Source organism: Ascaphus truei, chromosome 5 (genome assembly GCF_040206685.1).
Source record: "Ascaphus truei isolate aAscTru1 chromosome 5, aAscTru1.hap1, whole genome shotgun sequence".
Taxonomy (NCBI): Eukaryota; Metazoa; Chordata; class Amphibia; order Anura; family Ascaphidae; genus Ascaphus; species Ascaphus truei.
The window spans coordinates 107,327,259-107,339,626 of NC_134487.1; the positions used below are offsets into that span (position 1 = coordinate 107,327,259).

The following is a 12,368-nucleotide window of genomic DNA, read 5'->3' on the forward strand; positions in this document are numbered from 1 at the left end:
CAGTTTTACTCATCTAAATAAGGTACCATTCATTTTTATGGATGTTAGAAATACAAAAGAGGTGTTCCCCCTTACAGTGCATATATATATATATATATATATAAGGAAAAGAAGAGGAGAGAGCGCACGCCCATAGCGTAAAATAGTATTTAATGAGGAGAAGGGGGGGAGAGGGGGGGGTAAAAAATGCACTTACAAAAGTACAATAAATTCAAGCATGTGTGAAAATAATCACCACCATCCGGTTCAAACTGCAAGCTCTTTGGGACAGTCCCAGGCTCCGTTGGTGAAGGATCAGCGTCCCCGCAGGTTTCCAGGGCTGGTGTGCTGTTAAAAGTCCAAGAAATCAGTTCCGTGTGATGAAATCTCTTTAGCACCTGCGCTTGGATAGGTCCGCTCCAGCGCTTCAGGGAGCGTCATTACGTCAGACGCACTGACATTGAAGTCAATACGAAGCGCTGGAGCGGACATATCCAAGCGCAGGTGCTAAAGAGATTTCATCACACGGAACTGATTTCTTGGACTTTTAACAGCACACCAGCCCTGGAAACCTGCGGGGACGCTGATCCTTCACCAACGGAGCCTGGGACTGTCCCAAAGAGCTTGCAGTTTGAACCGGATGGTGGTGATTATTTTCACACATGCTTGAATTTATTGTACTTTTGTAAGTGCATTTTTTACCCCCCCTCTCCCCCCCTTCTCCTCATTAAATACTATTTTACGCTATGGGCGTGCGCTCTCTCCTCTTCTTTTCCTTCTAGATACCCTGTGGACATGGGTTGTTCACATTGAGAGCTGCCGGAGACCCTGCATACCAGTATCCATCACAACTATTGGAACAATTTGAGGACTGGTTTTTTCTTTCCTGTTTGCTCTTTTATTATATTATGTCCATTTCAATCATATGTTGTTTTATTATTGTTATGTGCCCACTTCATTATCTGTAAGGGTTTATAATAATTGCATATGTCATTTAGGGATACTCCCATATTAGTACATATTGATTGGGATTCACTAGAACTAATATATCCACACTGGTTCACTTCTATTAGAGGCGCAGCTTTTTTCTTTTTTGCTTGTCATATATATATATATATATATATATATATATATATATATATATATATATATATATATATATATATATATATATATATATATATACACACACACACACACACTAAGGTCTGTTAAGGTTAACATAAGTACTTAACAATATCTTAGTTAGGTCATACACGTACCTAAACTTGGTGCTACTCACATCCAGACCCTGAAATAGGGCGTTTATAGGGTCTGGATGGGTGTAACACCACAGTTAGGTATGATTTAACTAACATAATGTAATTTTCAGCATTTTTTTCCCTCTCCTTACCTCTCTTTTTTAACTGTAGTTAATAACCTATACAATGGTGTGGATGGCAGCAATGCCTGGAAATACTCAATATCATATTATTGAAAGCTACTGTAACGCAATATTACGCTACAATAACGTTATGTTAAGCCTAGGCTAATGAGTTGTAAAATGGATGTTGGTTTTGCATATTATGAGCTTTGTGGATATGCTCAGGGAAAATAACTTCCCTTAATCTTTTAGGTAACATCATGATATTTACCCTGAATTACTAGTGAGCCCTAAGTGAGCTGGTTTGCTACAGTATGGCAGGATAGCATATACTGTAAAAAGCCAACAATAGTGTTATTGCAGCAGTTTTAACTTTTTAAAGGTGCAAGCAATCCCACAAAGTCCGTCAGTTTAGATTTCTTAGGGGACTCTAAATGTTTGTCAATCAGGTGTTTTCTTTAGCCTTACCCCCCCCCCCCCTCTCCTTATCAGAGATCAATAAAGGTAAGGTAAGCTGGGGGTGGGAGACTGGATGCAGAGGCACTTGCTGAACACACAGTGACATCAGAGAAAAGGCAGTAGCCAGAGGAAATCCAACCTCTCCAGAGTCTGACATTAACAAATAAATGATAACATTATTATAGGTGTCAGATGTGGGTAAATAAAGATATCAATTACTCAGATGAAACCCCTTAAACATGCCACTGGAATTTGTTTACTTTGGTTCTAGCAGGGATTGTGCCTCTAGAAGGACACCCAGTGTCCAAGTTGGAACTTCTGAATTGCTGGTGTCAAAGATATGGCTTAGAAATACAAGTTGAGTCTGTATGGGTTTTACTATTTATTTTAATCCCAGTTATATAGAACAAACATAGAACAAACATAATCTGACTGCGAGCAAAAAATTGATGAATCCATTGAATATGAAAAATAAATAGATGAAAGAAAGGATTTGATATGCCCTACCAGAGAAAAATACTAAATGACACTCTAGTTTTAAAGTTTTGTATATGAATGAGTCGACGCCCTTATTTACATATGTAACTTATCTTGGAAATAATAACCACTTCTCTTGTAGATGATAAAGTGCTACAAATCTACATTAAGCTTGATTTACATTATTGCATTTGACTAGCTACATTTTTCGGCAACGTCTTAATGTATTTCAAATACAATTCTGCAGGTTGTATACCTTCATAGCAACAAAATTGCTGCTGTTGGAACAAATGATTTTTGCCCCCTTGGATACAACACGAAGAAGGCTTCATATTCAGGTGTCAGTCTCTTCAGTAATCCTGTCCAGTACTGGGAAATTCAGCCATCTACTTTCCGATGCATATACGAACGTTCCGCAATACAACTGGGAAACTACAAATAAAACGTGATGTATATTGATCTGCTGTATTTCAAATAAAGTCGTTTCTTTGTTTTCTTTTTAACAAGCCTTAGTGACAGATAAATAAGTCAAATACTGGAAATTTTCCCAAAAAAACAGATTCTATGCCGGATGTATTAGAAAGGATTTATTTTGCAATGGTAACAATGAACAGTTTGTTTCTGTATGATGCAATACTTCAAAAATTGCATGTGCTAGAAATTCAAATATTAGGCTATAACATGAATAGAAAACAACTCCGTTGATTTCAATAATTGCCAGCTCATTTCAAAGTATTGTAGAATTACAATCCTTACTTAAAAACCTACAGTAATGCTCCATAGTCCGATAATTGTAACATAAGCAAAACTATGTACTGTACTGCAATGAGTGATATTGACAATTTATTTTTCATTACTTTTACTTTAGTGTATAATTGCTTTTCATTTTGTTAAGTGTAAGGTGTAGATAAGTTTATGCCTCTCGTGGAACTCACTGTCTGACTTTACTTTTTTATATTCAGAAAAGGAAAAGCTTTACGCCATGAAAAACATTCTGTATCTTACCATTCATAATTGTTGATTTAGTTTACTGAATATTCAATATACGTGCAAGTTATATCTAGGTTTTTGGAGCTGAGGTTTTTTTGTACGTATTAGGCATATAACCATATTAGTTCTTATTCTAAGCATGCATATTCCGGTAGACATATGTTTGGCTTAAAAGCTATGAAATACAAATATGAGGCTTTAATGTACAGTAGATAGAAAGTAATGCAGTTGCTTTTAATAATTGGACAAAATAAACAATATTGTGCAAGGTTACCAACTAATCTGGACCAGGAACATCCCTCTCACAACAGTCTCCATACAATTTTCTTTGCAGGCATTGGATTGGAATAAAGTAGGTAATAAAAATGTACAAATAAAGACAATGAAACCCTTAAACCGTGACACTTTCTGCAATTCTGTGGCTAACTTTGTTGATTTTCTTGAAAATTACGACAATGTTTTGTGAAATCTATAGTGAAACATATAATACACACATATAATCTGAAAATGTTAAATATCTAGGCGATACTTAAAATAATGTGATTGAAATATACAGTACAGTAGTTATTTTCAACTAACGAGTGATGTGTCATGCCATTGGATTTCATAACTTATCTGTGGGGCTTTAGCATTTTTGGGAACATAATGAACGTGTCTATTCTCGCCCTGTTTCTTCAGCTAGAATTTTACAAGGCACCAGCACATTTGCAGTTTTCCATAAGAAGACGAAGATGCAAGGAAAGGAGTGCATGCCAATGTAGCACAGCGTCAATTGTACTCAATTGTAGAGATTTTTGTAATCCCCGTTAATGGGTATCGGAGCTCGATCAGCATTAAGTGCCATTCAAGTTAATGTAAGATAATGTTGATTAGGCTCCGATGCCTATTATCAAAACTTTATAATAGCTGGTATTCATCAAGCTGTGATGTGGGGTATTCCACCCCAATCTAGCGCTAACTACCATTGGTTTGAATGGCAGTTGCCAATCAATTAATTCCAGTCTGAGGGCCATAATTAAATCACAAATCATATATAACCTTTTTCCTAACACCTAAAGATATGATAAGTCTCAGTCTTTTTCTATACATTTTGTATAGACTTTAAACTACAAACACACATCTTTGAAAATACAGGGTAAATGCAGCTGTAGTTAGTGCTATGATTTGTTAGGCATTATTAGATTTTTATAGGGAAATTTCCGTCAAGAATGACCTCTAGTGAAAGCCTTTGAATGTACAGTACATTTTCACAAATTTGCGATTAAACTTGATCTTGAAAAGTCAACATTCACCTCTTTTGCATATGAAGACAGATTATTTGCTCATCTTCAATACTAAGACAACTCTGATATACAGTAGTTTAAGTTAAATTGCTACCAGTAAGAAATTATTAATTTCCACAAACCTCAGGAGGGAAGATGCAAATGACAGTGAGGGTTCTATGCATCAAAGGGTCAATTTTGTCGTAAAGTCGTTATTTTGTCACAACTGGCAATGACATATGCCTACGCCAGGCAGCACCCGTGTATTAATCTAAGTTGCTCAACTTTTCGGTATATCTGCGTCTATCTGCGATGAGATGAGAGATTTATGGATAAAGTGGGAGGAGTTAGGGCAGAGTTACATTTGCATATCGGTGCAGGACTACATATTAATGAATGGGAGGCTTGTGTTACTTTCTTGACGGTTGGTTTTCTATGATGCTTTAGAGGTGGCGTACTGTAGGTCTTTTTTTAGCACAGAAAAGTAGTCAAATTCTAAAATAGTAAAATACACCTCATAAATATGTCACATTTCCGACAGAAAAAAATACAACGCAGACGTCCCTCTTGATACATAAGTATTCACAAATGTGATACTTCTTGCACAGTTGAGGATCAAGGTATATAATGCTTTATGTCATAAGAATACAGTATCCCCGTTGCCATGAGGTACTTTATACTGTACACTGTCTAGTCTTGAGTTGTTGAATGGCACTTCACATTCATCAGTACCCTAATTAGCATTGCTTTGCGAAATTTACACAAAAAAATAGTAAATAGTATCCTAAAACTGTAAAACATAGGGTATGTTGGACATGGTTACATAGGATTTTTTTAATGTACAGTTTTTGATAAAGAAGACCTCAGGGTGTTCTCCTTTATCAAAACCTACTCATGCCTTGGCTGATCCAGGCCTCTAAATTGCCAGCAACTTAACTGATTTTAGTTATGGTACTAAAAACACATTTGTCTATTCTTTACTGTATATCTACATTTGTTCGCAGCTTGCTGAAACTAGAAGTAGAAAGTCTTAAAAACACACTTGTTCTTCACAAAGGAGACTACCCTAGGAATTCTTTATCAATAAATATGGGGAAGAAATGTTGGATGGGGAGGTTGAACTCCCAAATTGCAATGAGTTTAGACTAAAAATAAATGACGTTTTTTTATTTTTTATTTTGTAGCTCCCTGAATGAAAATTGCCTCGTCACCACTACTAAATAAAAGATTTGGGCCCATAAAACACATTTGCTGGCAGACAGATTACTGCCCACTGACTTGAATAGGCTGTACGTGTCTTCCAGTGCCAGAATGTGTTTTATGGCTGATGACATAAATATAGGGCTTAATACTGCAGTTATGAAATATATGTAATCTTCAATGTGTTATAAAAGTGGAATAGAAATCCTGTGGCTCTGGAAAAAGCACTGTATATTAGAGTATGAAATCATGTAACTAGCTGCATTAATCAGCTGATGTAAAAATACAGTATATAATAAAAAAACATTTGCTAGTAAAAGGTGCAAAGAATGTTGAAAGCTTTTTTATATTGAAGGTTAAACTGATCAATAATCTTGCAGTATCTTAGTCTTAATTGATGCACTACATTTCATTTATTTCTAAGAGCATTGTAAATAATATCAATGGTAAATACTTGTCCATCTTTTCAAATCAATGGTCACTTCTTTTCTACATCCAAAGGCTCAGGTGGTATGAAATATCCCCGGCAAAATGTCTCAACGCAACATATTTGAATGTATGTATTTAGCACCGGCACTTAGAAAATAATGTAACTTTTCAGATAGTGTCCAATAGATTTGTTGATAAAAAAATAATATTGTATTAAAAGTTTGTAGATGTCAAACTTTTTATGAACAGTTTTATTCAGACAAAAAGCACAAATAATTTTGTTGATCAAAAATAAAGCATTTGAAGTGCACAGCAACAACAGACAGCTTCAGCTTCTTATTTTCATACTTGTTTGTGTCATTGATTCATCAAAAACACTTAGGGCCTCATTCAGAAAGCATTCATAAGCCACTTATCAAGCACTTATCACCCAAAATGCCTACTGCTATTCAGTAAGCAGTGATAAGTGGGTGATAAAAGACTGAATTGCGCAAAAAAAAATTGGTCATAAAAAAAATTGGTCATAAAAAAAATCACTGAGGCAGCGGTGATAAGCCACTTATCACCACTTTTCGGCATATTCATAAACTCGTGCAATTCTAGTAGCAGTGATTAAGCTATGAACGCCTATCACCGCTCTAGAATGGTGATTTTAGCACAAAATTCTCACGCCAGAAAAAGTTGGCTTAAAGGTGTTGGAAACCTGCAGAGAAGCGGCGAGATGGGACTTAGAAAAAAAATGCATTTTTCCTGCATAGGATTGATGCCGGGAATCTCCGGAGCTGATATCCATTAATATTAGCACCAGAGACCCCTGGCATGAATCCTGTGCAATAAAAATGCATTTACAGTAAACTTCATTACCATAGCGGATAGCCTCAGGAACCCCCTACTTCCCGAGATACAGGCCCCGTTATGGGGTGCCAGTATCTCCTATGCATTTAAATGTCCGCATCACGTGACCATGGGAATAAAATGCATAAGAGATACCCGCACCCCATAACGGGGCCTGTATCTTGGGAAGTAGGGGGTCCCTGAGGCTGAAACCAATGCGGTTCAGCTCAGGAGACCCTATGCTCATCTAAACTATTAACAAAATTTAAATTTATACACATAAATTTCGGGCGCTATTTGCACAGGGAGAGACGGCTCTCTCAGAGCAGCTCTCTCTGCAGCAGATACAACTCGCCGGGTAAGGCCTTTTCAGAGGGTCGTTCATCAGATCACCGGCTTCTCACCCATTTTGTGAATTTTGCTATGACGGGTAATGAAGGCTTTCTGAATACCGTGATAGTAACGCTCATAAAAAGGGTGATATAAATGGACCGGTGATTTTTTTTATGAACCTTCTCTGAATGAGGCCCTTAATGTCTACTTTTTGTCATTTATTACACTAAATTATACATAGTAACCACAAGATAAATTGAAGAATGTTGCTAGCCGGCTACTACTTCTAGGGGAAGGCTATAATAAAAATGTTGGGCAAACGTCAGCAGAAGGATCTAGTGCAGCGTTTCTTAACCGTGGTGCCACGGTACACTGGTGATGTGACCCTCTGCCAAGGATGCAGCAGACATCGGGGGAAACACTCTACTAGCTGCTCAGCGGGTGTGTTGCGTGCTCTCTGGAGATGAAAATGTTGTGATCTGTCTCTCTGTCTAGGTGGTGGGAAAGAGAGAAAGGGTGAGGGATTTGTGTGGGGAGAGAGAAAGCAGTGAGAACTGTGTGTGGGGAGAGGAAGAGAATTGAGAACTGGGTGTCTGGAGGGGAGGGAAGTGAGAGCCTTGTGTGGGGAGCGAGGGGGGAGTATTGTGTTAAGGTGAAGGCAAGGGAGTTTAGGGCTTTGTGTGGGACAGGGGTAAGGGGCTTTTGTGTTGAAGGCTTTCTGCGAGGAGGGAGAAGGTTAGTGGTTTATGTTGGAAGGGGAAGGAAGTGAATGGTTGCGAGAAGAGATTTGTGTGGGTATGGGGAAGGTATGTGGTGTGAGTAAGAGAAGGGGGGAGAGCGGTGTACAGTATGTAAAAAGGGGGTGGCTATGGTAATTGTGTGGTGTGTGGGTGGGGGCCAGTGAGTGGTCTCTGTACAGATGTAGCGGCTGTTATTCGAACATATCACGCATTGTATACCTTGGAATACCCATGTCATGGCGCGTCATTACCGCATGTTGACTCGTTTTTATCGAGTGCAGAAAATGGCATTTTAGTGTTCTGGAAGAAATTGGGATCCATGAAATTCAAACAACGCAACTGCGTGATTGGCCGCGTGGAGTACAGCAGCGCACATGAAAACGGCTCTGTGATATGTTCGAATAACGTCCGCTGCATCTGTATGTATGGGGTGAGGGGGAAGGTGAGTATTTGGAGCATGAGAGAGAGGGATTGAATGTGTAATGTGTATTTAGACAAAGAGTTAGTGTTCTGTGTGACAAACGGAGTGAATGTGGAGTGTGTGTTGAAAGTGTTGGGAGTATGTTGTGTGAAAGATAGAGTTAAATGGGCAGTGTGTAAGGAGGTGAGTGAGTATGGTAGGTGTGAGTGTATATTCTTGTGAGTGTGGTAGGATTGCATGTGAGAATGAGTGTGGTATGTGTGAGCAAGGAGGGAATGAGTGAGGCCTCAAGATTCCAAAAAATTCTCCAGGGTAGCCCTGCTCAAAAAATGTTGAGAACTACTGATCTAGTGTGATAGTTTGATAAATGACATTGGCAAAATAATTAAGACCTGTTTCTATTTTTAAAACCATGTTTTGAAAACTGTAAAGTATACTCATGACATATGAAGTATTTATCTGCTTTTCAGATCAATGGAATGCTTCCCCCACGGCAATGAATAAAATACTGTAGTTGTCAAACACCATGAGTTCTGTGTATAATCAGTCACTGAAAGAAACTGTGCACAACATATAAAACCAATGTTGCTGTGTTTTACATCACAACATAATTACTCTAAGAGGTGGAGTTGGAGGAGGAGTATCAATGTTGTCTTGGCATATAAAGACAAATGCAGACACAAACAATTTTTAATGCTTTCATACTGTATGTATGGACATGACATACACCCCATACTAAAAAATAACAAAATGTGCCAAATGTAAAATAAGATTAATGATGTACAAAAATATGCACTAATGATTTTAGGTGAGAATTGATTATTAATAGGGAATGGGGGGGGGAGGATAGAGAGCTCTAGCTACTGTCTGTGGTTAGGTGCCAGGGGTGAGAGGATCATTAAGCGTACAAAGAGACTTGCCTAGACAAGTAAGAGTACCCCTTTAGAACAAGCACTCATAACATAATTGATAGAAGTAATTAAAAAAGTAACCTTTATTAGTGTCTGTGGGTAAAATAAGTGAAATACATAAACACTCAACACAATTAAAACACGTATTAAACTATTTGTCTCTGAGTCTGAGTCATAGACTAATGAAGGTAGTGTTTGAAGGAATATAGTGTGACTGGCACCATATGCAATAAAGTCAAAACAAGAGAAAGGATTTTAATTATTGCAGTATAGAATGTATAGGGTACGGTGCCTCAGTGTGGTGTGTATATAATAGATGAAAGGATCTAGAGTGTGTCACGTAAATAAAGTGTAAATCACACTGCTTTCAAACCACATCTGATTGATATGTGGTTCTCTGACAGTATATAGATGGTATAATATATTTGGTACTTTTCTTGCTAGACCAACATAATCAATGCTGAATGTGGCCCGGTTTGAATTGATTTGTCAGAGAAACCAACAAGAGGTTAATAAATTTCCTTCAATACAACGCTGGGTGAAGTCAAGTAAAAGGAAGGCTACTGCGTAGCTAGGGGTGGTGAGGCTAGATAGTGGAAACTATTGGTATATAATAGTACTTATATTGTTTCCCCCTGGTCAGTTTTATTATAATATTATAATAGCCTCAAATGAGCTCGACAGAATTTACTTGATGAATAAATAGTGAGATAAATAGCTGCTCATGTCCCCTGTGAAGGTAGCAAGTGTGTTCGTAGATAGGCTAGCTGATATCTCTAAAATAATGAATCCAATTATAAAGGGTTAACTTCAGCTGCCTATAGAATAAAAATCACTCTATATCTGCAGACCTCTATATATGATATAGGTAGGTGATTGATATATATACTGGCCGCCCTGTTGGATCAGTCCATGTAAGTGTTGTAAATGGGCTGGCTATATTGACATAGACAAATTTGTCTCTGTAATCACTTATCATCTAGGGCGAATGCGCCCTGTCTGCTGGTTATAGGTGACTGAGTGTAGTCTAGATGGTGCCCTGCAGCCGCTATGGTGTACCCTCTACAGTTCAAGGGGGCTGTGGGGGGGCTGCTGTCTCGGAGCGTTTAGTTCCTGCTCACGAGTGGCGGCATCTGTTGAGTCTCCGCCCGGCATGGTGTATTCATGAACACCGCTATGTAATGAACTGCCGGGTGGAGCTCGAAGATGAAGCAGCGGCTATTACTCCGCGCTCTAAGAACAGATGTCGCCGCACCGATGCGCGTGCTGACGTCACAAAGGACCGCCCACCGACGTACGTTTCGCGTCACACTGACGCTTTCTCAAGGTGGCCCCGCCTCTACGTTTGCCAGCAGTTTAAATAGCCAAGCGTTGCTATGGTAACGATCGCACTTGGGTAAGTATATCAATATAATAAAGACAGTGGTTTGTGTTGATATTTATTGCTGTTTGAGCTTTTATTCATTTATTTTGGCTGGCTGGGTATGAAACCATGCTCATAATAGAACCCTTGTTAACTCAGGTAAGTGAATGATGTTATTAGTCTTAAACCAAACGTGAGAATATTATAAGAGTTCAAACTGGGTGGCTAGTGCTATTTTTTTTCAATGTGGATATATACCAAAGGCAGACAAGAACTGATAGCAACCCACCTACAATAATGGTATATAGGATTTACTTACATAGATATTTAGTTATATTAGGCAGTGTGGAGGCTGTATTATGTAGATGAAAGTACGTAATTCCGATATACTGGGTCATAGTTGCTTAGATAACACCATCATTGAGATATGGTTAGTACAAGCATGTGTAGCAAAATGAATAGTCACCGATAGTTAGCTCAGTGGGTTGAAGATACAGTAAGATGGAGTTATGTTTGCAGATGTATATATGTTACATTTACTGTGCAAGTGCAACAAATGCAAGAAGTGTGTTGATCCTACCCTATAAAGGGGGCAAACATAAAACCTTCATTAAGACCCTGGGGATACAATGTTCCCAGGGTATAAATCCACTTTGCTTCTTTTTTGAGCAACTCTCGGTCCCAATCACCCCTTCTGATGGTTTCGGGGAGTTGGCAAATGCCTTTGAAGCGTAACTTGGAGTAATCTCCATCATGTGTGTTATTTACATGTTTGGCCAGTGGGGTGTCAGATTTATTACGAATTGACCCAATGTGCTCTAAGACCCGTCGTCTTAGTTGTCTGCTGGTTTTCCCCACATATTTTCTACCGCACATGCAGATAGCTTGGTAGATCACTCCAGTTGTTCTACAGTTCACAAAATTGCGCATAGTGAATGTTCGGCTACCATCCCAATTGTCAAAGGTTTTTGAAACATGAGCGTACTGACAGGCACGACAGCCTTGGCATTTGTAGTTCCCAGGTGATCTCTTGTCTAGCCATGTGCCAACGGTGTTGGGTTGGAGGTGGCTGTGGACCAAGAGGTCTCTAATGTTTGTCGATCTTCTGCTGACCATAGTGGGTCTAGATTTTAACACTTCCCTCAGGTCCGAGTCCTCTAGGAGAACATGCCAGTGTTTGTTCACAATTTCAAAGATGTTAGACCATTGTCTATTGTGAGTGCCTATCAGGCGTATTATTTTGCGTTCTCGTTGCTTGGGGTTGGGATGTAATAGAGTTGCTCTATGTGTGTTTTTGGCTCTGTTATATGCTTTGTTCAGGCTATTCTTGCTATAACCTCTAGCGAGAAAGCGTTGACGCATAGAGCGTGCTTGTACTTCAAATTCCTCATCATTCGAGCAGTTTCTTTTTACTCTTAAATACTGGCCAGTTGGAATGCCGTGGATGAGGTTTTGAGGATGATGGCTTTTAGCATGTAGGAGGCTGTTAGTGGCTGTGGTCTTGCGATGAATGGTGGTTTCTAGCCTCCCATTACTAGCACGTGTTATTCTTAGGTCTAAGAAAACTATACTATCAGCCCCTATTTCGTAAGTGAGTCTTAGATTGA

General features: G+C 38.7%; 1 protein-coding gene across 1 annotated transcript in view; it reads left to right on the forward strand.

Annotated features, from left to right (window-relative positions):
• The window catches only part of DCN (decorin), a 53,411-nt gene extending 46,933 nt beyond the window's left edge, over positions 1 to 6,478 (forward strand). Inside the window, exon 8 of the mRNA XM_075600442.1 lies at positions 2,526 to 6,478. Within this exon, the coding sequence (XP_075456557.1) occupies positions 2,526 to 2,720 (195 nt within the window). The 3' untranslated portion in view covers positions 2,721 to 6,478. The remainder of the gene's footprint in view (positions 1 to 2,525) is intronic.
• Positions 6,479 to 12,368: the final 5,890 nt, after the last annotated feature.